Source organism: Sceloporus occidentalis, unplaced genomic scaffold (assembly GCF_023333645.1).
Source record: "Sceloporus occidentalis isolate IW3139 unplaced genomic scaffold, rSceOcc1.0.p SCAF_4, whole genome shotgun sequence".
NCBI lineage: Eukaryota > Metazoa > Chordata > Lepidosauria > Squamata > Phrynosomatidae > Sceloporus > Sceloporus occidentalis.
This window is the reverse complement of record NW_028316984.1, coordinates 152,826,498-152,854,076: the sequence shown is the minus strand read 5'-3', so window position 1 is coordinate 152,854,076 and position 27,579 is coordinate 152,826,498. Positions and strand designations below refer to the sequence as shown.

General features: G+C 41.0%; 1 protein-coding gene across 5 annotated transcripts in view; it reads left to right on the top strand.

Annotated features, from left to right (window-relative positions):
* The window catches only part of LOC149314870 (syntaxin-binding protein 6), a 156,480-nt gene that overhangs the window by 36,213 nt on the left and 92,688 nt on the right, over positions 1-27,579 (top strand). For all 5 annotated transcript variants that reach the window (XM_089522030.1, XM_089522032.1, XM_089522034.1 and 2 more), the window contains exon 2: positions 673-861. In XM_089522030.1, coding sequence (XP_089378156.1) covers positions 708-861 — 154 coding nt within the window. In that variant the 5' untranslated portion in view covers positions 673-707. The remainder of the gene's footprint in view (positions 1-672; positions 862-27,579) is intronic.

The window sequence follows — 27,579 nt, the reverse complement described above, 5'->3', positions numbered from 1 at the left end:
AGCCTCCCTGCCAGCAAAACTAATGGGAGAATCTGGAAGTTGTAGTCCAAGAAAGTATGTTATAACAGTGGTTTCATATAGATTTTTGAACAGTGGATTTTGGCTTTGAAATTACAACTGATAAGAGAGTTACTGTAGTGGTGTTCCCACACCAGGTGCTGGTGGTCGGGCTTCTGGGGTGGGCCTCAAGCTGCGTTTCCAGGGATGGGGCTTCTGAGGATGGCGCATGCTCCCTCTCCCTGTGATGGCCTGTCCTTTTCGTGATGAAGAAAAGAACAGGATGGTATGTGGGAGATGGAACACCCCCCTTCTGGTATCATCTAGTGTGAGCTACACTGCCACACACCACTAGTGATGGCACGGAGTCACTGGTATTAATTAACATTAGTGAACCAAGGGAAAGAACCATATGACAGGCAGAATAAAGCAGACCACTGACCGGATCTTTGAGAAAAAATCTTGGTAGCCTTTGCTCCCAATAGGCAAAGATCTTGCTATCTGCTAGTTTCCCTTTTACTCAATGCTATACCTGACAAATGGTTTTCTGTTCACATCTTCCGTGTTGTCATGTCTTTGTACTTTTAACTGGAAGTAAGGGGAAAGAAAGCTTCTGAGCTATATAAACTGAATTTCTTGGAGACATAAAAGATTTACTATAAACATTTATTTTAGGAAGGCCACCCATCTCCTTCTGTCTCTGATCTACAATGAGTGCCAAATCTGCTATCAACAAAGAAATTTTCGCTCCACATGATGAAAGGATGTTGGGAGCAGTCCAAGTAAAAAGGAGAACGAAGAAAAAGATTCCTTTTTTGGCAACTGGAGGTCAGGGTGAATATCTAACCTACATCTGCTTGTCAGGTAAGATAAATGATTTTGACATCTAGCTGTCCTTTCAGTTTATCTTTGAAGTTTGATTAACTGATTGGATGCTGTCCATTGCTAAAAATAATGTAGTGCTATGAATTTTAATTAAACAAGTAGATGAATAGCGATAGGATGCATATTTGATCTTCATAGATTTAAATACTTGAAATATATGTAGAGACAGATACAATACACTACACTTAGGGGAATTTCACAGGTAGCTCTCATGTGTTTGAAGAGAGATTATTACAGGACAAATTCACTTTGTCATTAATATGCTTGGAAGCTAGAAGAATTCTATATCATGCTATTGAGATTGCAGTAACAAAGGCATTTATATGGTAGGTGTTTACTACACTCCTAAAAATTACCATTAGATGTCTCAAGGAAACATCTCTGCCTTTTCTAAAAAAAAAAAGTATTTAAAAAGAAAGAACAAAGGACTGCGTTGTGAGATCATTTTCAAGCATTCCAGCATTTTCTCTATAGTACCAGCCAGTCAGTTGATTCAGGAAAACTCACATGGTTCTACAGACCATCTTTTCATTTTGTATTCCGATGTAGTTAGAGAAACTAAAGAGAAGACTTTGAAAAAAGACTTGAAACTACAACTGGTGGCAAATGCAGCAGCTAGACATTCATATCATGTTATGCATATTATGTGCTAGATATATTGGTTCATTGGCCAGGTGCAGTGTAAGGTTCTAGCATTAGTCTTTTCAAGTTTAAATAGCCTGGAAGCAGCTTATGTGAAGGACTTCTTGCTCTGAGGCCCTGCTATGTGGTCCACAGTGAGGAACATGAAATCAGCAAGCATTAGGGATGAGACATTTTCTGTAGTGAACTGACATATTTAGGCTGTGCTTGTACTTTCCTCTTTTCTGATCTTAAAGGACATTTTTAAAGGCATATTTAGTTACAGCATCCTATGCTTTCAACTTTGGTTAATCTGCTGCTGGTATCTTATTGTTTTAATGATTTGAATGTGTTGAATTCTAAAATCATTTTATTATTTATATTTGAAATTATGATAAGGACATAGAAGATTTTCATACCTGGCTACATCGCTGCTAAAACATCCTCCAAATGTCCCTAAAAGGTGGAGGAAGCACCTGTGTCTGAAAGCCAGACATGCTTCCTGAATTGCCATGGAAACATGCCTCCCTCTTAGCATCCCTGAATCGTTCTTGGGGAGCGGATTTCCTGTGAACACAAACTTTGTGTTGAGATGAATTCTGCTCCCCAGGAATGATTCAGGGATGCAAAGGACGGAGGCATGTTTTCATGGAGATTAAGGAGGTGCGCCTGGCTTTCAGACACCGGCGCTTCCTCCACCTTTTAGGGATGTTTGAAGGACATTTTAGCAGTGATGCAGACAGGTATGAAAATCTTCATAAATAGAACCATGCTGGATCTGGCGAATGGCCTATTTAGGCTTGGATTCTGTTCCACAGTGGTCAGCCACAGTCAGCCCTGTAGATAATATACATGAAGTATGCCTAAGGTCCAGAACACAGTGCAGAAATAATCCAGTTTGAGACTGCCTTAACTGCCCTGGCTCAATGCTAGGGAATTCTGGGAACTCGTGTCACAAGAAGTTACAGTTCCCAGGATTCCCAAGCACTGAGCCAGGACAGTTAAAACGGTCTCAAACTGAATTATTTCTGCACTGTGTTTTGGACCCTAGTTCACTTTGTGAGTTTTTTATCTTGAAAAATAGAAAAGAAATCTATTATTATTATTATTATTATTATTATTTAAAATTTGAAATATACTTATGGCAAAAAATTGCTGACAGTAACTACTGTAAATTTTAGCAATAATAAACTGACTCAGTTTTCTCCGCATTATGTATTTCAGGGTTTCCAAGTCTTTGGCCTTTCATTTGTTTTGGATTTCAGATCCCAGAAGCCTCAGCCAACTTGGCCAATAGTCAGGCATTATGGGAGATGAAGTCTAAAACATCTGGAGGACCAAGGTTTGAGAAACACTGTTGTATTTCATTTTCACATGTACTAAGAATGAATGTCTTTGTCCTTCTCCACTATCCAACAGTCTCTAAACATTCTACAGTCGGCCCTTCTTATACACGGATTTTTTATACACGGATTTAAGCATACACGGTTTGAAAATGTTCCAAAAAAGTATAAATTTACCTTGATGTTCCATTTTTTATTAGGGACACCATTTTGCTATGTCATTATACTTAATGGGAATTGAGCATACACGGATTTTGTTATACACGGGGGATCTTGGAACCAAACCCCAGCGTATAACAAGGATCCACTGTATTGGTTGATTCTAGACATCCCACAATGCCATCAGCCTTTGTACTCAAATGGGTGATGCATTAATTTCTGGCAATCAGATTCTCCATTATGAGACACTCTGTAACTCATCCCATGCAGTCTTGGAGATATATCATATTGCTGGTGGTGGTGATAGGGATGCCCTTCAGCATAGTTTTCCTCTAAATCTATTTTATATTATTACCTATTGTTTTATATCTATTTTGTAGATTGTATGCCATTGGCAGGTTTTAGTTTTATTTTTATTGATTTGATCATTTGTATGTACAGCACTGTGTACATTTACAGCACTTTAGAAATAAATAACAACAACAACAACAACAACAACAATCAAGTGTAGCCAGGCTAGATACACCTCTTTCCATTTTTTTGTACAACTGCCAGAGTCATGGTGGTGAGCTTGCATGGTGGTTTGATGGAAAACTATGTGGGGAAGAAATGCATTTTTAATGTTAAAACAAAGTGAGTAGGAACATGTTCATTGTTTTAAAGGAAAAACATTCCCAGAAGCCTCCAGAAAGAATAGTTTTTCTAAAACAAACACCTGTTCCATGCCTACTTTGGCTTAAAAAAAGGAGAAGAAACTCTTTCAGAAAAAAAGAAGTATCTGCTCCCAAAATGTCCAGTTTTGTCTTGCTGCTGAATTTGGGTGGCATGCATTGATGGCAGATTCCAAGGAGGAAAGTAGTATACAGACATGCAAAATTTACTCAGTTCTTTGCTAAAATGTTGTAATAGTTTTGTTGTTGGGTTACACTTTCACTTGGCTCTGATTTTAGAAAATCATGACTTTAAGGGGGAATGTGTTGGTAAAAACGATATGTTAGGTACAGGGAGAGGGTGAATGTCAGTGCAGTAGATACAAAGCCAATGTTATATGACCTACAAAATGCACACCAGCTTTACATAGCCATTGCGGTAATCTGGATACATAAATCAGTATAGTCCATTAGGATTGTGTAGGACTGGTATAACTGCTGAAATTTGACAAGAACATTTTTGGACACAGCAGGTACCTGAACTTTCAGGAGAAATGCCAGTTCCAGCTGTGCTCCCAAACAATAATCCTGATCCTTCAGAGGAAGTGCATCCCATCAAGAATTTGTTGCATTCCCAATTTCAGATTAGTTTGTTAACTAATCGTCAGAATCTCTGTCTCTTTTGGACTGAGCCTCAGTTTGTTAGCCTACATCCGCTCCATCATCATATTAGGATCACCTTTTCATGCTTGGTATCATCAGAGAGAGAGAGAGAGAGAGAGAGAGAGAGAGATCATCATCATAATAGTGAGAATATAAACTTAGATGACCACTCACAATGAGTGCATGTAGGTTTTTTTTTTAAAGGTATAAAATGGATCACTATCATTGATTGTACTGAATCCTATGGAGAGGTCCAACAGAATCAACCAGAACATATTTCTCTCAACTAGCTTCCAGTGTAAGTCATCTAAAGGAACCAAGCCTCCTTTACATCCTAAAGTTGTGAAAGAAGAAAATAATCAGAAAACTTGGAAGTGAGTTCCTACCATTCACCATAAAGGTCTTACTCAAACCAAAGAAACATCAGAAGTTGGTCTGACTTCATTTCTAGAATTGATATATGGAAACATAGTGCTGTACAGACCACCAAAAAACGGAGGGAAGCCGCAGCCGCCAAACCACGCGGCTTCCCTCCGGCATAAAAAAAACCCACAAAAAGTGGGGTTTTATGCCACAAGGGCGGTGTGACAAGTGTTCCACTGGCACACTCATTATGTAAGTGCTGAGCAGCACCATGTGGACATCATGTGGCGCTCATGTAACAATGGTGGCACCCATGTATACAGGGCAGTGCCATTATTATGCCCTCATCACGTGTTAGGGTTGTGGGTAGGGTTGCCATGTCCCGATTCTAGGTGGGACAATCACGGGTTTCAGCCTCCCGTTCTCCAGCTTGCTGTCTTTGTCCTTTAGCCCAAAGTTGTCCTCCTCCTTCGGTCTTCCTCCCCAGCCCTAGGAAGCATTGCTGGACGTCCCTCCCCTTCCCGGCCTCACAACCAATTAGAGAGGCTTCTGGCTGCAGGAAGGGGTGGGACCTCTGGCCGCAAAGGCCACTGGGGACTGTAGTTGCAGGAGGAGCTGCCCCTTCCCAGCCTCGCAACCAATCAGAGAGGCTTCCGTTGGTGGGACCTCCGGTTGCAAAGGCCACTGGGCCTTGTAGTTGCAGTGGGTTCCTGCTGACGACTACAAGCCCCAGAGGCCTTTGCGACCGGAGGTCCTGACTCCAGAAGCTCTGATTGGTTGCAAGGCTGGGAAGGGGTGGGACGTCCACCCCGTCCCGGTTTGGAGGAAGAGGAAATATGCAACCCTAGTTGCGGGGCGTGTGGGCGCTCCGCCCCGAGGCACGTGACGAGGGAATCACAGAGGGCCCATATGGGCCTTAGGTACTGTTAAAAGCTAGCATTGACAAAATAAACTTGAAATTAAAATGTGATGATGGTCCACATTTATAGCTTTAAAACTGAAGCTTAACACAAAAATAAATTTTCATTGTAACTTGCCTATGGCTTCTTACTTTGTTATTACTTATTATTGTAAAAGGCAAGGTTTGTTAAATAAAATTAATTAGTCTTTCAGGAAGAGGCAACAAAACTTTTCTGTTAGAGTTAAAACCCACCGAGGCAACTTTCACATAAGAAACCACAGTTAGCTGTCTTTTAGCCTGTTAATTGGTTCCATCCCTGCCATGGATAATGCAGCAGTAGTTGTCTTCATGCTGTGAGTCGTCCTTAGTCCAGTGCTTACAGACATAGTAACAGCTGGAAGACTGACTGCTGCTTAGAGGCATGTCAGTCAAAACTGATATCGGTTGCCAAAATATTTTCTGTCATCACCATCTCCATGATAAGAGCTGATTATCAGCAAGATATTTCCTCACTGCTCAAAAATGCTTATTTTTTTAATTCCCTAAAAAGCTTTTAACTTTTAAAAATAAATTTCTTTTTTATGCACACTGTGAAAATGTAATATTCTACTCCCCATTTGTCATCGTTTTCTAAATAATAGGAAATGGTTCACACTGATAACCTTTTGTGGTCATGTAGGTTACAATGAAACTACTGGTAGGCTGACATATTGCTTTAAATGGACTTCTAAAACTGCTGAAGACTTCAGTTTTAATTTATTGCCAAACTGTGAGGAATTTGTGTGGAATGGAGGGCGAGAATACTCCGTTATTTGTAGTTTGACTGATGGCTTATGCAACACTTAACAGTCTGACATTTTTGAGACAATTAAGGTAAATCTGATAATGTTATTATTGCTGCTTGTGAGAAAGATCTTTAGGGTTCATCCATTGCAGTTATTAAGGATGACAGTGGTTTTATCAGAATGCTTTTCCCCCAATCGAGTGATTGGGATAGGAGTTTTTGCTGGGTTTTCATGTGGAGAGACCAGCAATTTCAAACAGAGCCTCTCCCCCCCCTCCTCTTTCTCCCTCTTTCAGAGCACTGGCCCATCCTCCCACCTTTACAGCAGTGTAAGATTTCTTCTGGTTGCTTTGAGGCCAGGAATTTTCTTCCTTTCCCAAGGGTTTTTTTGCCTACCCCTCACTGCTGTTTGGGGATTGGGACAGTTGGCTAGGGTGTGGTCATAAATAGGTTTCATGGCATAGGTGGGGGGATATGAGTAGGTTTATCGCATGGGCTCCACAGAATGGAAGGAGAACGGAACAAAAGGGGCTGGGAATGAGTGGGGGATGCATTTTACTGCACACAGAAGTCCCCATTCCGTTCCCTTCCCTTCCGTTCCCAATGCGTCCCAGAGGAGGCGATTGTTTAGAGCTGTTCAGAACAGTTTTCAAATATTGCCTCCTCTGGGACGCATTGGGAACGGAAGGGAAGGGAATGGAAAGAGTGAGGGACTTTATGTGTGCAGTAAAATGCTTCGCCCACTCATTCCCTTCCTGGCCCCTTTTGGACCGTTCTCGTCCCGTGCCTGGAGCCTGTATGATAAACTTAAGACGTTCAGGTGAATACCTCTGTACCCTTTAAAGGGTGAAGGTGAAGTCTCTGCAACTGAATTTTAGAACTTGTGACTAAACAGGAAGGGAAAGAGACTTGCCTTGGGGCTGGCCTAACATTTAAACGCTCACTTAAGTCTTGTGAATTAAGTGAGGGAATCTTGGGTTGGCCCTCTGGATGCGGGTTGGCTGGGGAGCTACCCAGTTCTGGATTGCCCTTGAGGCTCAGGTGTTTCGCCCAGGGGAGGCTGGGGATGTGGTCTGGGAGTAAACCATCTGCTCCAGCTGTTCCCACAATTGATTACTTCCCTCAGGTTTTTGCAGATCTCCAGATATGTTAAATAGACTGAGTTAAATAAAGTTTTCTATTTTATATCCCAGTTTTCTGTGTCTGGTATTGTTATTTCCTGAGTTGGTCAGCAGTTAGATTTTACCTTATCTGCATCTTTGGTAATCATCTTTTATGTGAATCTTAAAGCATCACTATTAAAGATAAAACTATTTTTCATAGTTACTTAAACTCTTGCACATATTTTGAAGTAATTATTTAGTGTGTATATCAACTAAAATGACTTCTTTAAAAAAACACTGCTCTTACAAGCATGTTATCAGTATAGTTGAGGTTGTTTACTGTACAAGAATGTGATTTGCAGCATTTAAGATAGTTGACAGAAGGCTCAGACCCAGGAGTTTCCATGTGTTAACTGAGTGCTTCCCTATGTGCTATGGATTTATTGTATTTATTATCCTTTTCAAAACAATCCCTCATATCTTATTACTCAGAGGGTCCTTTAGAAAGCTGGCATGTCAATCAGGTGACAAATCAAATATTGTCCGTTGGCCATCTGTTATTTGACTGCAGTAAACTATGTAATGCAAGCAAGAATGTCAAGTTATACATGGCAGCTTGTGTTTAACAGCTGTTTGTTGTAAGCTACCCATAAAGTTTTGTGATAGTGTGGCATACAAATGTCATACATGCATAAATTATGTTCTTGATTTTTGTGTTAACAGTTTCTGTTATTTTACTTATTTTATTCCTGCTTTTTAATGTAAAAGTTATGCCAACCCTGATATTCCACTGTGAAACTAATAGGCCAATGTTTTTTGACACATGAAATTCATCTTTATATTTTTATAGGATAACTAATCCTATTTCATAAACATAATTTATTTATGCTGTCTGTGCTAAATGTTTACTTTTCACAGGCATTGTCCATGTATATGTATATAGGGATTTTTATACTTATTGTTTATACATTACACTGTACATATATATTTTTTTGCATTGCCTCAAACATGTTCAGATATTTTTGAGAACCACTCTACCATATTGATACAAGTTCAAGAATGCAGTTAGGTATAGTGTATATATGAAGTGTACAACAGTGTATGGGTAGAGTTAACCCATGTATGTTTGTGTGATTAATGTCCACTTGATGTAAGCTGTAAGTGTAGCTCCCTGCAACTTGCACATGGCACAACCCATACTGTTCCTATAGAACTGTGATTGGGAAATACAATATATGTATGCAAAATATAACAAAATACAAAATACACAAATAGTGCTAGCTTTATTGGGCCAATTGCAAAGTGTAAAATACATCACACAAGCTTTCAGAGTTTCACTGGTTTTTTACATTAGGCAAAGATGTTAAAAACCTTACAGGAGAAACATGGTGACAGTGTTAAGAGTCACAGGCCTACATTCTGTCTGAGATGTTACTCTGTTGTTGCTTAAGATGGTATTGGGAGATTTCAATGCAGGCAGATCAGCCATGTGAAGACTAGGGACAAAGGACAATAAAAGACAAGTACAGTAATACAATTTCAGCTCCATTAGCAACAGAAAAGTAACTTCCCTTGAAATCCAGCCGTCCCTGTCCTGTGCAAAGCACTTCCAACGCAACATGGAAGATCTCATATCTAAGACTGGAGAGAATAAAGAGACTGAGGAGGGTAAACATGTGAATGAAAAGCACCAACTATAAGACAGCAGAAAACAGATTTTCAGCTCATACTATTAACATAACCATCAGCCAGTGGCAGCTTTGAGGTCAAAGAGTGGCAGATTAGACTTCCAGCATTATTCTAGTCTATGTACAGTATAATGCATAAACACCTCTTATGTGTCCTGGGCTGCATCTGCACTGTGGAATTAATGCTGTTTGACATTGCTTTAAACTGCCATTGCTCAATGCTATGTTTTTCTGGAATATGTAGTTTTGTGAGATATTTTGCCTTTTCTGTCAGAGATCTCTGGTGCCACAACAAACTACAAATCCTAGGCTTGTATATGAATGAGCCATGACCGCTAAAGCAATCTTGAACTGTGTTAATCCTGCAGTGTGGCACAGTCCCTGTTTTTTCCTGTTTTCACTATTGCCAGCTGTTAGCTATTTCCATATTTATCTGTGAGTGAGTTAGAGAAGGATTGTCTGTTTCTAAAAAAATATTTGGCAAATGTTTATATACTTATATTTGATTTCCCAAAAAATCCCTGAATTACTCTCACGGAGAAAAAACACTATAAAGTGCTATCTTTAATTCTGGAAAGCTAATGACTTAAATTAGGATGTTCCTTCTTTTGTGTGCTATCACTTTTGTTTTATATGTGTGTCTCTTGTGGTGAGTGGATTGGTCATTTATTAGCTTTCAAACTTGACTGAAGACTAATTCAAACATTACATTTTGTGGGAATAATCAATTTGCAGGGAGCTTCTACCTCTTTTTTTCATTTGGAAAAAAAACAACTTAAAAACTACTTCAGTGTGAACTGAGATGAACTGCTCCACTGGCGAAACTGTATCAATGTAAAGACAGTCTGATAAATGGATTTAGGAATTGACTTGGCTTTAGTTGTTTGAACCTTGTTCATAATCATATGGCCAGTGCATCTACCATGTTTCATCTGTCCACTGGAGATTTTATGTTTTTCATTTACTCTTTAATTTCTTCAGTTCAATCTGATCTTTTATTATCTCTCCATTACTTATTATGGTATGTATGTGATACTAGCTTTTCCTGAAAGAATAGTGCTAATACAGGATTGGTCAACTTCGGTGGATTAGGGGGGCACTTCCTCCTTTTTTTGGAGCTCAGCATCCCTTTTCCTGTTTTTGCCATTAATGGCTATATTTTTAATCAATACGGACCTTGTCTTTGGCCTGGAATAATGTTGTTCCTTTTTTTTAAAAGGATGCAACTAGTGTAGTAGCACAGCATACAAAAGACTGAAGTGGTTAAAAGTATGTGCAGTGAATGAGTGCTTTATTCTTTACGCATGTAAACTTTAAATCTAGCTTGCAGCATTATCTTACATTGATAGTGCTTAGCATGTCTAAACTGAAGAGTTTAATTTCTAGCTAGGTTTAATAAAGTTATCTCATGAAACAAAAACAAACAAACAAAAAACCTAACCATGCTGTATATTAGCATTTCCAGCTATTAAATAATAATAAATGGCCAACAGATTAATGTATATAAATTTTATTGGGGTTAGTTGAACAAGAGCAATACAGTCGATCACAGTGCATTTAACATCCCGAATGATGTGCATGGCTACTCCACTCAAATCCTCTTCTTGATAGTGGACTAGAATTACTGTCATATATTGGTGTACCCTAATTAATGAAGTAGATGTATTCTGGGGCATTTCTTTAACAACAAAAATTAGTATCAGGCTGAAATAAAATGGAAATAATAGAAGTTTTTTTTCCCCCTTTCACCACCCTCCACTTTTCTTATTTTGATGGCCAAGCATATATCTCTATGGCCCCGTACAGACAGGCCAAAATAAAGCTGTTTCAGATCACTTTGGAGGTATGCTATTTAAATGATGCATCTGTCCTAAGAGCCCGGAAGATACGCCAAAGTCACACTCCAGTCTTTAGGACTGGAGCATGGGTTTGGCATGGCTTCCAGACTCCTAGGACACATGCATCATTTAAACAGCATACCACCAAAGTGACCCGAAGCAGTTTTATTTTGGCCTGTCTGTATGGGTCCTAAGGTTGTTTAATATGCTGGGGGTAGTTTATCTGCTTTATCCTCTTTTTTCCTGTTTACTGTTTGATACAACATTCTGCTCTGGATTTTTCAGAGACAAACTGGTTACTGTTACCATATAAGTGTGCAAACTTTCAGACTGGTCTTTTATTGATTGCATGACAAGCTAAACAGAAAAACGTCACAGACACCTGACCTGTGTATATAAAGTTAAAAATGCTCTTTATTTCTTGGCCTTCTGCAAGGATGCAAGTATAATCCATTCAGAACTGTTATTGTCTCTCAAATTTCTTGCTTGTATCACTTTGCTAAAAGGACCCTCCTCTTTGCAGTCTACATTTTTGATTATTTCTTTCTATGTAGGCTGAATACGAAGGCATCTTGGGTTGAAGCTTCTTTTTCAAAGAAGGCCATCCACCAGTTCTCTTCTAAAGAAATACCAGATGTTTGAATTTGACAATCCTTCATTCTTTCACAATGATTTATTTTTCAAACACTCAATTTTCTTTCTTTATGCACTGTCTAAAATAGTTCAGAGTTTTTTGTTTTTTTTTAAACCCAAGCTATATAATTATTGCTTATAAGGAAGATATCAAGCAGCTAAGGAACAAGAATTCCTTCGGCTTTGTTACTTGTTCTAATGAATTGTGAAGGTCTGATTGAAATATTTTAAAAATTATTTTTAGAAATAAATGTGTAGGTGTATAGAACTGAGTCTGAAGTTATCTCATAGTGGTAGGTATGTTAATTTGAATAGATATGTTGATATTAATTTAATCACTCCCTAATGAATCAAGGAGATTGTTTGGCTCCACTCCATGGGAGGTGATGCTCGGTAGTGGTCAGTCCAACACCCTAGTCATTTTCTCCATTCAAATATCAACAAGAGTTTGGACATGATCAACTGCAATAGCCATAGGAAACTACACGGATGCCATCAGGAATTCATCCAAACCCATAAGCTTCTTGGGGTGGAGTATGGCGTAAGGCTTGGTGAACCTGAGCCTTACATGTAGTGATCTGTACATGACAATGGAACTATAGGACGTTACTCCATACCCAGATCACCATTATCCCACCCAGTACAGAGAACTAGGTCTAGAGTGTGTCCTGCAGCATGGGTGGCATGACACCAGATACTGCTTGGGACAAATAATCATGGAGGACATGAAGTCCTGAGCTACTCTTGATAGAGTGGCCACAGCACAGATGTTGAAGTCCCCTACCACAACAAGTCTAGGGGACTTCAACATCACTGTTGAAACCAATTCATCTATCTTAGGGAGGAAGACTGTTGAACAGTGAGATGGGCAGTTCACCAACAGAATCCCTATTTTGTCCTGGTCACCCACTTTCAAATAAACATACTGAACCTTTGAAAACATTAGTGGGGAACCTTTTCCGTTTGAGGACTAAATTAAATTTGAGAGATATTTCAGGAGTGTGGGACTGCATTTCCATCATAGGAAGGACTAAAGAGAGAATTTGCTATTCTCCCTCAAAGGCAGTAAATAACTTAATTGGAGAGATATTGAGATAAAGAAACTGATGTGTTGTGCTGCTTTCTTGAGCAAGGCTCTCTCTCTCTCTCTCTCTCTCTTTGTGCAAAACATGAATGGGAGAGAAAACTGGGCAGACATCCTGACACCCTTCCATGATTAGGGAGCATACCTAGTCTCCGGAAAAAAAAGTAGGGCAGGCAGTTTTCATACATCTATAGAATCATGAGTTGGAAGAGACCGCAAGGACCATCCAGTCCAACTCCCTGCCATGCAGGAACTCTCAGTCAAAGCATCCCCAACAGATGGCCATCCAGCCTCTGCTTAAAGACCTCCAAGGAGGGAGACTCCACTACACTCCGAGGGAGTGTGTTCCACTGTCGAACTGTCTCTCTTCTTCCTCTACATCAAGATGTTTAACAAGACATTAATGTAAGTTATAGATTTTCTGGAACATTAAAAAGAACTGGAAACCTTGCCTATGAATCTGCTTATGAGATTCTAGTGGAGCAGCAATTGCATATGATTTTGTTCTGCTGTACCCACATGTTTGACTTCTTAAAAGTGGTAAAAGCAAACGCAGTCACCAGTATGAAATGTGAAGTTCAGCTCTTTCTCTTCTGACCTAGTAGGGGACTAAGGTTGATATTTTCACAGCTGTACGTGGCCTGACTTAAGCAGTTCTGCTCTTGAAGGAAAGGTGTTGAAGTTGATAACAATCTAAAGAGAAGCCACAGTGCTCCAGGCCAAGGTTGATATGTAAGGTTTATACATTAAAGGCACGTTGACGTGTCATCCTCTGATTCAAGATGAGTTAAGGCGCTTGACTAGGAGCAGGAAAGCATCCTTGGGGAAAATAGTGTTTGTTTTGATCTTGGTTTTGGTAGCTCAAGAATACTGCCAGCTTATGAAATAATAAAGCCTATGAAGTGCTATAATAGGTGTTTTATTTTAAGATTTCTTATGAAGTTCATTTACATCCAAAAATAGATTGCTGGAAGGGAGGATACACAAACCAATTTAAAAGTACAATATTACTCATAAAATTATGAGGAAGAAACTATAAATCTAGTTGGTTCTAGTGACATAGTACAACACAGATAAGCTTAAGTAGGAATAAGGATAAAATATGGACAAAGCATTTTTACATGCACTGGTCAGAGGTACTATAAATTGAGAAAATGCCACACAAATTTTAGATTAAAAAGACCCAATATTGGTAATTTTAACCCATCTGATTAAGGCATTGTTCTAACACATTTTGTAATTCTTATTCCTATTTATAGTTGGCCCGCCACAACCACAGGCTTGCCATCTGTGGGTTGGAGTATCTGCAAATGGCCTCGCCCCATTCTCCCGAATGGTGACATGTGAGCATGACCATGCTGCCATTAAAACCAATGGTACTTGAGGTCCTGTGGATTTTGACATCCATGGGGGGGGGGGGAACAGAACCCTCATGGATATGAAAAGACATTATGTTGTGGGCTAAAACGCACAACCTACACTTTAAAAATTTTCATTTCTTCTGAGTAGTTACATATAGGTAAGGCCTGTTAGTCTCGCTTGTGTCCTAAGGAGAAACAGAAAGGTAGGTGTGCATATGTTTTCAAATTTCTCTGAACTCTAGATCCATAGAGCACACACTTCTGGTATTTTTAAACACACACACAACCACACACACCTGTTAGAAGTATCTTTGAAGTTTCTTTGCAAAACGAATGTTGTTACAGACTTAAGAGAACAAACCTTCTTCAGTATGGTAGATGAGCTACCTTTGCAGGAATGCAAAGAATCTGTGATAACTTATCAGTATGTTGTTTTCATCATGACTAATATGTTGGTGATAATTAAATGTAAACATTATAAAATACATAAACTAGACTGTTAACTTTGCAAATGAATGATAGAAATTACAAATATTCAGCTAAAAGGATAATGGGTTCTGAGTGAACAAAGAGATCAAACCATGACTGTGAAAAGCAGAAAGGTTGACTGAAGGTAGAGCTTCTCTTAACCTCAGCAATAAAATGTTTCTAATATAAAGTTTCTGCTGCTTAGAAGCATTATAGCTTCCTGTGGAGCATTATAGAATTCCTGTGTACAATACTGATATTAATACTTACGTTAATGTATCGGCTGCTTTTAGATTTCTCCCATATGAAGACCAAAATTTTAGTAGTCAGTAGTAGTCAGGCTCTACTTAAATGTTGTAGCCGCTTTGATTGTCCTGTCACATAAAAGCGGGATATAAATAAAAGGTTTATTATTATTTTATTATTATAAAGATTCAGAGATCTTACAATTCAGAGATATAGCCATGTTAGTCTGGAATATCAGTATGCAAAGGGATATTGTAGTACCTTTGAGACCGAGGTCTGGTACAAACCGGCACAAAATGTCAGTCTGTGGGTGGAGTCATGCCAGAACATCCACATGTTGGATGCTGTGACTGCCTCCTCACACCATGGCATTGCACGCTGTTCTAGATAGCGTGCAGCATCATTGCACAACCCTGGCGCGGCATCTAGATGATTCAGCGCCAAAGGGGCTTCACAAAGCTGCACTGCCGCTGCTGTGACACCTTTTATAGCTCACAAAAAGCTGCATTTTGCGGCTCCTTTCTCTGCCTTCCGGAGGCTGGATTAAGGCCACGGCGTGTGGTAGCTGTGGCCCCAATCTGGCCAGTAAAGGGGCAGCTCCATGCTGTTGTTTTTACAGCCCCTGACTCTGCAAAAGAATTTGTAGCATGATCTTTTGTAGACTTAGGTCCAAAACACACTGCAGAAATAATCCACTTTGAGACTGCTTTAACTAATAAAGAATCCTGGGAATTGTAGTTTGTTGTGGCACCTGAGATATCAGACAGAGAAGGCTAAAGGTCTTACAGAACCAACTTCCTAGAATTACCTAACATGAGCCAGGGCAATTAAAGCAGCCTGAAACTGGATTATTTCTACAGAACATTTTGGACCCATGCCTACTTCCTCAGATGCTCAAAGATGCTACAAGATCCCTTTAAAAGAGTATTGTTTAAAATAATCTTGAATTTTGTTGTTTGGTCATAATCCTAGAATGTATAAATCTCCCTGCAACACAAAGGTTTCAATTCTACTTCTGCAGTGCAATAAAGACATAAAGAAAAGGAGGTGTAGATGATTTGAATATCTTCTCAAATCTCTATTGAAATTTAGCAAGGAGAATTGAAGTCTCCAGGCGTAACAGGAAATGTGTGAAAGGCACTTCCTCATGCATAAATCCTTGTGGAAAAATGAAAACTGCAGATGAATAGTTTTTCAGATGGTTGAAAATTTCAGGCCAGAATATAATGGCTTTATTGTGAATTACAAATCGTTTCTAGGCTAGCTTTATTTTAAAGCAAATAATGGTATTATTTCTTAAGGGACCCAGAGGCTTTTTACTCAAGGTAATATTTTCAATGGGGTAGGATGCATTTTTTGAGAACTCAGAGTCTGAATGCTGTGGATATACTTGTTGTGCATGTCTCTTCATTTGAAAAGGGAAATGTTTAGAGAGGCTGAGCATTCTACCTTTGTCAATTCAAGGCTAAAACCTTGTATAGCATTCTGTGAAGTTATCCATTCCTTACTTAAATGCCCGGTCATTCTATGACTCTTCTTTTCCCCTCTTGTTTCTAGGCAGAACACCACTGTCACACGATTTCAGTATTAGAATGCATACTTCCCCATGTTATACTTAGCTTAACTTCAAGTAGACCATTGCAAGGCAGCTTATTATTAGACCTCCTATGTCTACCCTTCAACACTCCTTTTCTGTCTCTGTGGACAACATTTCTATTCAACCAGTCCAGCAAGCCTGTAGTCTTGGTTTTATCTTTGACTCTTCTCTGTCGTGTACCCCTCAGATCCAGACCACAGCCAAGGCTTGTAGATTCTTTTTATACAATATTGCCAAAATCCAACCATATCTCTCTGCCTCTACTGCCAAGATCCTGGTCCATGCCCTAGTGGTCTCACGACTTGATTACTGTAACATCCTCCTGGCTGGGCTTCCTCTTTCTCACCTCTGTCCTTTAATTTCTGTCCAGCATTCAGCTGCACGCTTTATCACATCCGCCCACCGCTCTGACCACATCTCTCCTGTGTTGGCATCTTCACTGGCCCCCCTCCCTTTCCATATTCAGTACAAGCTCCTGCTGTCGACATTTAAAGCCCTCCATGGGCTGCCCCCCCCCCCTTATTTATCAGACCTTCTTTCTCCTCACCTTCCCACTCGGGCCCTCCGTTTTGGTAGTCAAAGTCGGCTGTCCCAGCCCAGGATTACCTCTGCCCCATCTAGGATTCGCCCTTTTCACTTGCTGCCCCTCACTCCTGGAACCTTCTTCCCTCGTGAGCAAGGGCCATCACTTCATTAACCAGCTTCAAAACGGAGTTGAAGACCATCCTGTTCAGAGAAGCGTTCCCAGACATTGCGTGATTGTCACTTGCTATCTGATGTTCTTTTGTTGCCTGTTTTATTGAACCATTTCCTGTATTGCTATGTGTTTTATTTGTATTAGCCTATCATTTCTTAGATTGTACGCCATAGGCAGGTTTACTCTTTTATATTTGTTGTTTTTATGTACAGCGCTGTGCAAATCTACAGCGCTATATAAATAATAATAATAATAATAATAATAAATAAATATTACAGCACAGATCTGCAACATTGGGATCAGTGTAGTCTGTTGGAGTACTTGTGGTAGAGTTAGTTTAATCCTGCATTGGTGGTTCTGTAGGAATATTTGTGCTGTGTTACATCAAAAGGACTTGGTATTTCCTGAGAGCAGTCCAGAAGAATGAAATAGGAGTCAAGCAGACCAACAGCTTGGAACAGCCTCTGACCCCTCCGGCCCCTCCAGCTCTGATGGCTCCCATTCAATGTTGGACTGCAGCGACCAAACACCATGGTCCTGAGGCTGGCTGCTGCTGCGGTCCCAAATGAGTCGCCAGCAAGTAGGGCATTTTTGTGCTTCTTTTGCTGGCTACCCCACGTCACCTTAGCGGCTGCAGCACAGCTTCAGCCCAATCCAGAAGTATGCATCATCTGTATGCCATGCCCCCAGACTGATCCAAATCCAGTGCTTTTGGCTCTGTGTTTCAGGCCATACTAAAGTTGAAAATCTAGGGGCCCTCTAGATACATCACATAATTTTCTCACTAGGATCTTGTTGATGTATCCTTTGTCCTCTAAAAGCAAATACAGTTGGCCCTCTGTAGCCATGGATTCTGAAAAAAAAAAAAAAAAATCCCAAAAGCAAATCTTGATTTTGCCATTTTATATGAGGGACATCATTTTACTGTGCCAATATATTTAATAGGACTTGGTCATCCACAAGGGTTCTGGAACCAAACCTCTGTAGATACCAAGGGCCCACTTTACTAAAAGATATAATTTGCTTAAAATGCATAGGCACTGTACTGTTATTTATACATCAACTATCATTACATGTTTTTTTCTGTTTTTGCTACTGGTACACATCCTTTATATATAATCTCTACATTAGCTGTTTCATGTGGGATTGGACAGCAAGTGTAGTGTGCATATTCAAGGGAAGTTCATTTTACTTTATGCATCAGGTTGTAAACACGGAAGTAACACAGCCTGGAATGGATCTCTTAGCTGGCTAATATTATCTACATCCTTTATTCTCCAGGTTTGGGGAAAACAGGAGGGTTGGAGTAGGTCTCTGAAGACCAGGATTTTAATTCTCATTTGGTCATAGAAACCCATTGAGTGACTTTAGGCAAATCACACACTCTCAGTCCCAGAGGAAGGCAGTGGAAAGCCTCCTCTGAACAAATTCTTCTTTTCAAGTATTCTGGGAGGGGATGTGGGAGTGCTTTGCTGAGGCTTTCAAAGGCTTTATCCCAGGGGTAGGCAACCTTTTTGAGCTGGGGGCTGGGTTGCTGTCCCTCAGACAACTGGGGGGCCGAAGCTGGGGGGTGGAGCTTCCACCCTCCGGGGGTGGGGCCATGTGCTGGGGGTGGAGCTTCCACCCTCCAGGGGCAGAGCCGCATGCTGGGGCGGAGCTTCCACCCTCTGGGGGCCAGGCCTCCTCTTTGCCGGCCCCTAACAGGGCCCCAGGCCCTGTCAGAGGCCAGGAAAGAGCCGGTGGGGGCCACCAGCGCTGGAGGCGTCCCCCTCTTTGCTGGCCCCTGACAGCCCCATCAGAAGCCAGCAAAAAAGCCGGCGGGGGCCACCAGTGCTGGAGGCCTCCCCCTCTTTGCCGGCCCTTTTGCTATCGCTGGCGCCCTCCAAGAGGGCTCTGGCGGTGGCAGCGGGCCTCCCAGAGGCCCGCTGCCACCCCCGGAACCCTCTTAGAGGGCCCCAGCGAAGGCAACGGGCCTCCCAGAGGCCCGCAGCTGCCTTCAGAGCCCTGTTCGAGGGCTCCAGCGGCCACAGCGGGCCTCCCAGAGGCCGCTGCCAATGGCGGCGAAGTCTCGCACGTCCTTTCTTGTGGTTGCTCGAGACTTTGCCTCTAGGCCACCGCCATTTTGTTTTTCAAAATGGTGGTGAAGTCTCGCGTGACCCCGCCGCCATTTTGAAAAACAAAATGGCAGCACTCGGGAGCGGCGAAAAGCCGCATTCGACGGCGGTGGCGGTGGCAGGGGCAGGCAGGAGCCAGCCGAAAGGCCTCCGTGGGCTGCATCCAGCCCGCAGGCCGGAGGTTGCCGACCCCTGCTTTATCCACACAGTGCTAAATCATCATTTTATGTCATACAGTATATGAATGTGGTTTGTGGGCTTTCTCATAGAAGGCACAGTGCTATTTTCGTGCAAAAATCCTGTGTCTATGGAAAATTGGTGTTAAGAGTATTCGGTGTTGGTTAATGTTTGCCCAGAACATTAGTCTGAGACAGACCACTTAGTGAAAGCAAACCTCTTACCTTCTGTGTTTAAAGTTCCCTCTTGATTGAGAATTCTGTCTTTGTATGTCTCTGAAGTCTATCCTTCCTTCCATTCTGCTCAAATATTTTTCTTGCTGTCCTCCTCTCATTCAAGAGCAGCACATTTTTCACATTCAGCCTGTTAGAAAGCTTGTTAATTCTAGCTCAATAGGGGCAAAGAAGTATAAAAGGGAAAATGGTATAGTACTGCGAACTTTGCTTTGGAGGTTACTTTGTCACCCGGATTAATAAGTATATGAGATTGGCTTGGGTCCAGATGTGAGCAGAAACAGAAAAGGTATTGGTGGTGTTCTGCATACGCCTATGCAAGGGTTTGCAGTTGTACATGGGGTGGGAATGGGGAAGATACTTTTGTACTGCAACTCCCAGAATTCCTCAAACAGCATAACAATTTTTCTAAGTGCTGAGACTAGTAGAAGACTTCTGACAGTGGAGAGCTATAGTGCATTGTAGTATTTAAATATACTGAATAAAAGAAGATGTGGACTGTATCATATAAAATTTAGTGAGGCAAAAAAGTATTGAAAAGCTCTTGTGCAGGTGCGAGTGGTTCTTTAAAGTAGGAGCACCTTTTCTCAAACAGGACTCTTCCCTTACCTCAGAAACAGATCTTTCCACAAATAGGGAGGCTGTCAGTAGAAATGCCCTTTTTGATTTAAATAATCAATCTGTAGGAACTTAAATGTTAGCACTTTTGATCCCTAAATACTCATAAAAAGGGTCTTTGTTAACTGGATTATTCATTAGGGAAGATGGATAAAAAATGAAATATAGTTCTTCAGTATTTTAGCAGTTATTAGTGGTCTAGGAGTACCAAGATCTTACATGGCTTCATCTCATGCCTGATATGGGTTGCTTCAGAATACTCTGGAATAGGGTCAACCCTTGTCTGACTTTCACAGGAATAAAAATAGAGCTGTGCTATTTTTCAGCCTTCAACCAGCCACGTTTATCAGAAAGCCTTCTAACAGCTTCCTACATCAGCAATACTGTAAAATATGATCAATATGTAGCTCCTATGTATGTGAGTAACCTTGATAGAATCTAATTTTTAAGACCAAAGTGAAAAGGATGGGTACATTTTTGTAGCTATTGTATTTTGTTAAAGAGATCTACTATTATAAGTGTTTCTTGACCTAGTTCTCAATAGTTTCTCACATCTAGTCATTAAATTGATTTCCCCTCATATCTTAAAGTTCCAGGATATTACACTTACAGCATTTTTCTTTATGCCTGATAGTCCTCCCATCTCTCTTTAGAGTAAGCAGTATTTTAAAAAAGAAAGACTAGTTTTTCTTCAGATTCTCAAAAGATTATTTTTAATTTATCAAAAAAAAATCTACTCCATTCATGAGTTTTAAGCCCATTTATTCTTTGAAATCATTGATAGTTAATTATATTCCAGGTAAATCAAAATGTTTGGCAGGTCCTGAAAATAACATTTGTTGACACACATGCACACACACATTGAAGCATATACTTCTTTAGACTGTTACTAAATATTTAGCTCAGAGGTGACAATTATAGAGATTCAGCCTATACTGGGTTGTACTCCCTCTGAAATCTCAGGTTTGGAGCTTGGGCATCCTGGATTCTACCATAACCCTGGAAGTCCAGACTTTGCTGGTGGCCAGGAGCACATTTGCACAAAATAAAACTAATTCTCTAGTTAATTACATCCCATTTGGATCACTATAATACACTCTACATCGGGCTGTCTTTGCAAACTGTTCTGAAATTTCAGCACGTCCAAAATGCTGCTGGTATTCTAATCAAAGGTGGTTTTAGAGATGATATAACTCTCTTGCTGAAACAGCTGTACTGCCTATCAGTTTGTTTCCAGGAATAATGTAAAATGCTGGTTATGATCTGTATGTCTTGGATCCAGACCTTCTGAAATATATGAGCATACCTAAGTTTTAAAATCTTTTGGAAAGGGCTTTCTCTCAGTCCCACCACCATTACAGGTAGAAACTTGGGAGAGAACCTTCTCAGTGGCTGATCCCATGCTATACAATTCTCTTCCAAGATATGCTTTATTGGACCCCTGTTTGCTTTCTTTTCTTGGACAGGCAAAGTCCTTCTTATTTAAACAGGCTTTCAGCTTTTAACTGGTTATGGTAGTACAACAGGTGGTGTTATGTGCCTCCAAGTCATTTTTGACTTATGGCACACCTTAAGGGTTTTCTTGGCAAGTTTCATCAGAGAGCGTTTGCCATTGCTATCCTCTAAGACTGAGAGAGTGTGACTTGCTCAAGGTCACCCAGCGGGTTTTTATTCCTGAGCAGGGATTTGAACTGATCTCCAGAGTCGTAGGCCAAAATTCAACCACTGCACCATAATAGTGTCTTGACGTTTAATATGTAATAAGTTTCAATGTGTGTTTTAACTGTGCGGCATTTTTTATTTATTTTTGTAGTCACGTTGATTTAGGTATTTATTTTTTTTAACATACAGCGTAAACCACCTTAGGTCCTTGAAGGGAGAAAAGCTATATATAAGATAAATAAATATTGGGTCCTCCAAGAGTTGCTAGTACACCCCACTATCATCTGGAGTGATGGGAGCTGCAATCCAACAATTTCTGGAGGGTCACATAATCCCCACCTCTATTTAGACCTAATGGGTTATTTTTTTTCTCATTTCAATTTTCTGGAGAACAGTTGGGGAAAAGTAGGATATGTATGTGTTATTTTGGAAATAACATTGAGATACGCTTGGGCATTGTCCACCTCTCACCTGCCATCACTCCCAGAAGATCAGAAGGTTTATATCCATTGTAGATTACTGTTCTAGATTTAGATTGTGTCTACAGGGTTGGGTACACATACTGTCATCAGTCTTAACTATAGTTTGCTGAAGCAATTTAACTTCCAGCTGTAGTTTATGAAGCTGAATTATTTCAACTAACAGTAGTTAGTTTGGCCAGTCTAAAGAGAAGCTCCCAGTTTGTTCCTTGCAACTGAGAGCAGAGGAGGAACATAAAAGCCTGAACCTTGCAAAAGCCATAGTTTATTATTATGTCCAAATGGGATCATTACATCCTTTTTAAAATAAGAGAAAATGGTATATTATTAATATACAACAAAAATATTTGGGAGGTGGTAAATATGTGTGCTGCTTTAATATTCTGTTGCATAAAAGTTTGCTACACCATTCTAGCTGGAAACCTAAAGTATTCTTTTTGTTCTGAAATCTGGATTGTGAGCTAAAATTATCCTGCTGCTTTATTTCCCTTGAGTGAATTGGCTCAGACTTCAGCCTTCGCTTCAGGTAATAAAAATACCAGTTCATTCTGGAGAGCTTTGCAATTTCATTGTGGTTTCTTACAATCCAGTATTAGAACCATACAGTTCTTCTTACAAAACAATGGAAAGATAATTACAATGGAGGTTAAAAGAAAGGGTGTTTAAATGTGGGACCTGCCACTTGCTGGTGATGCCTTTGATTGAAAGCATGTTGCTGTTCATAACAGGCCAAGTTCCAGGGTATTGGTGAACCTAATTTTAAGAAACTATTCATCTCTGTGTAAGGTTTCTGGACAAGTGACCCCAACTTTTGAAGAGTTGGTTGGCAAATTTGGAATCTGAAGAGAATATTGTGGGCCCTCCCACAAAATGGCCAGTGTGGTGATTGTCCAGTCCCAAAGTCGTGACCATAGTATGTATAACTTAAAAACTCAAAATTTGCTAGGTAGCAAGCTCATGTCATAAGCTGCTCCCCCACCCCCAAAAAGGCTAGATACAGTATCCTCTGGGGTTCAGTATCTGCTGGGGTTTGGTTCCAGGGGCCCCCATGGATACCAAAATCTGTGAATGCTCAGGTCCCATTAAATACAACAGATCATAAAATGATGTCCCTTATATAAAATGGCAAAACCAAGGTTTGTTTTTTGGAATTTATCTCTTTTTGGAATATTTTCAATGGATGTGTGAATCTGTGGATAAAAAATCCTTGGATATGGAGGGCTGACTTTACAAAATATGAACTCAACAACATAAAATGCTTCTGTGACCACAAGCTTTCCACTGTTTTCTGGTACAAGTCCCATTTCACACAAAGCAAACTGATGAAGTTCAGAGAAAAATAAATAGGACATTAAACTGAGTGTGAGAGGAAGATGTGGTCTGAGAGTGAAGCCCAATTATTGGAAGTATGTGTATATATGCTTGTGCCTTCATGTTGCCTGTCGGCTCATGGCAATCCCATGAATTTCATAGGTTTTTCCTAGGCAAACATTCTCAGATGTGCTTTGCCAGTTACTTTAAAACTTAGCCTATAGCACCTGATATTCATTGGTGATTTCCCATCTAAGTACTTATGAGAGTTGAACCTACTTAGCTTCCAAGATTAGATGGAATCTGGTGCCTTCGTGGTATTTAGACTTGGAAGTAAGTGTGCTTTTTTAATATTAGTCTCTAAAGTTTTCTGAGTAGGTTAACACACTTCCCAACAATGGCCATTAAATCCGTGAATATCCTGCAATAGCAGGATTGCTTTCACACAGTGTCATAATTATCTTGTGAATAAAGCGGCAAAATCACACTGCTTTTCATTCATAGGATTTTCCCATGAATGAAAAATAGCACGATTTGCCACTTTATTCATGGGATGATGCCAGGATAATGGTGACGTTGTGCAATGTCATTTGAAAAAATCCCACTCTTGCAGGATATTCATGGGATATTCATCAGATTTAATGACCGTTTATTCACAGGATGATTGCTTCCCAATGCGATGAAGTCCATAGTGCATGGCTTTGACTACCTTCCATCCCACCCATCCACCCCCTCAAAAAAAGAGAGAAAAGAATAGGATCAGAAGATTAAGATGGTGCTAAAGGCCAGTGTTTTGCTTGCAGAACAGTCCGGCCAGAGAGAGGAGAAAGAGAGGAGCTGCTTGGCAGCCATTTTGAGACCGTGTGCTTGAGACCGTGTGCTCGTTGCTGAAGGGGCGGAGCTTCTGTGAGTCACATCTGTGAGTCACAAGGGGCGGAGCTAGCAGACTAGCTTTATATACCACCTTCCAGAGCCTTCCAGAACAGTCTGGCCAGAGAGAGGAGAAGGAGAGGAGCTGCTTGGCAGCCATTTTGAGACCGTGTGCTTGAGACCGTGTGCTCGTTGCTGAAGGGGCGGAGCTTCTGTGAGTCACATCTGTGAGTCACAAGGGGCGGAGCTAGCAGACTAGCTTTATATACCACCTTCCAGAGCCTTCCAGAACAGTCTGGCCAGAGAGAGGAGAAGGAGAGGAGCTGCTTGGCAGCCATTTTGAGACCGTGTGCTTGAGACCGTGTGCTCGTTGCAGAAGGGGTGGAGCTTCTATGAGTCACATCTGTGAGAATTTTCATTTTCTTTAACTCAATAACTCTGCTCAAGTGGCATCAGGTTAGAATCAGATATTGAAACAGAACCTTCCCTTTAAGTGTAAGATAGCAGCCAGTACTTACCTTTAAAGAAGTATTCCCAGTAGATTGACTGTTATATTTATTACTAAAGACTTTGCAGTATGGACAACGAGGGATCTGCCGCAGTCACCTGCAACTCTTGTGGGATGTTTCTCTTCTTGCCTACAGAAGTGGAGAACTTCACATGCACCAAGTGCAAGTTGGTAGCACTCTTGGAGAAGAAAGTGCAGCAGCTGGAGTCCAGAGTAGCTACACTTCAGCATATTAGGGAACAAGAGGATTTCCTGGACACAATAGAACTAACCATCTTGGATGAGTACCACGCAGAGGAAGATGCTAGGGTGGAAGAGGTCACTTGCCAAACAGAGGAGGCAGACAGCTGGAGGAATGTCACAAAGAGAAGTAAGCCAAGAAGGAATTGTTCGGGGAGCTTGCAGCTAGAGAATCGATTCGAAGCTCTTTCCCTTATCAAGGAGGATGAAGAAGAGCAGCATGGACAGACTTCAGGGACAGAGCAGGGGAGCCTGAGAGTCCCACCTGAGGGAACAGTCGCTGCTAAGCCTCGGAGGAGGCGTGTGGTCGTAGTGGGGGACTCCTTGCTGAGGGGTACAGAAGCAGTGATTTGTAGGCCTGACAAGATGTCTCGAGAGGTGTGTTGTCTTCCAGGTGCAAAGATCCGTGATGTGACAGAGAGGCTGACAAGACTGGTCAAGCCTACTGACCAATACCCCTTCCTTTTGGTCCACATGGGAACTAATGATACTGCAAGACACAGCATTCAGAACATCAAAAGGGATTACGAGGCGCTTGGTAGGAAGCTGAAAGGAATGGATGTACAGGTTGTCATCTCGTCTCTTCTGCCAGTTGAAGGGCATGGTCCAGGAAGGGAGAGGAAAATAGCAGATGTGAACAACTGGCTTCGCAGATGGTGCCGCCGAGAAGGATTTGGATTCTTCGATCATGGGCTGCGGTTCCATGAGGAGGGACTTCTTGCAACAGACGGGTTGCATCTCACGCCAGTTGGAAGAAATGTTTTTGCCAACAGTCTCAAGAACTTGATCAGGAGAGCTTTAAACTGAGTTCCGAGGGGAAGGGAGACAATATTAAGGAATGCGAAAGGGATGGCGAAAATAGTCAAAATGACATAGAGGAAACAAGGCAACCAGTGCAAGGACCCAACAGTGGGAGGCAAAAAAACTTGCACAGGCAGCAAGTAAAAGGGAATCATGGTCTGCGATGTCTCTACACTAATGCACAGAGCATGGGAAATAAGCAAGATGAACTCAAACTCCTAGTACAACAAAGCAAATATGATATAATAGGCATCACTGAAACCTGGTGGGATGAGTCTCATGATTGGAATGTGGAAATAGAGGGGTATAACCTTATTAAGAGAAATAGGCAAAACAGGATAGGAGGAGGAATAGCACTATATGTCAGAGATATTTACACCAGTGAAGAGATCCTGGACATCAATCATGGAAGCCAGGTGGAGAGCATCTGGATAAGAATCAAAGGGGAGGGAAACAACAAGGATGTTACGGTGGGAGTCTACTACAGACCCCCAAGTCAGACTGAGGAATTGGATGATATCTTTCTAGAACAGATGACCACACAGTCAGAAAAGAGAGATGTAGTAGTGATGGGCGACTTCAACTATCCTGATATTTGCTGGAAGTCAAACTCAGCAAAATCCTCAAGGTCTAGCAAATTCCTCACTTGCCTGGAAGACAATTTCATGGTCCAAAAGGTGGAAGAGGCAACAAGGGGGTCAGCTATTTTAGATCTGATCCTAACCAACAAGGATGACTTGGTTAATGGGGTGCAAGTGGTGGGATCCTTAGGTGGAAGTGACCATGTTCTCCTGGAGTTTGTTATACAGTGGAAAGGAGAAGCCAGGCAGAGTCAGACACACATCCTAGACTTTAGGAGAGTGGATTTCAGTAAACTTAGAGAAGTATTGAGGGCGATTCCATGGTCAGAAATACTAAAAGATAAAGGAGTTCAGGACGGATGGGAGTTTCTCAAAAGGGAGATACTGAAGGCACAATTTCAAACAGTTCCAGTGAGAAAGAAAAACGGGAGGTGTCTCAAGAAACCAGGATGGATGACTAAGGAACTTTCAACCGAGCTAAGTTTGAAACGGAACATGTATAAGAAATGGAAAAAGGGGGAAATCACGAAAAAGGAATTCAAAGAAATAGCAGGCATGTGTAGGGGTAAAGTCAGAAAAGCTAAAGCGCAGAATGAACTCAGGCTTGCTAGAGAGGTTAAGAACAATAAAAAGGGCTTTTTTGGATATGTCTGCAGCAAGAGAAAGAAGAAGGAAACGGTAGGGCCACTGCGTGGAGAAGATGGCAAAATGCTAACAGGAGATAGAGAAAAGGCAGAATTACTCAACACCTTCTTTGCCTCAGTCTTCTCAGAAAAGGAAAGGGTGCTCAACCTGAGGATAATGGAGCAGAGGACAGAATAGGGGAATTTCAGCACAGAATAAGTAAAGAGATAGTAGAGGAACACCTTGTTAATCTAAATGAATTTAAGTCTCCGGGACCAGA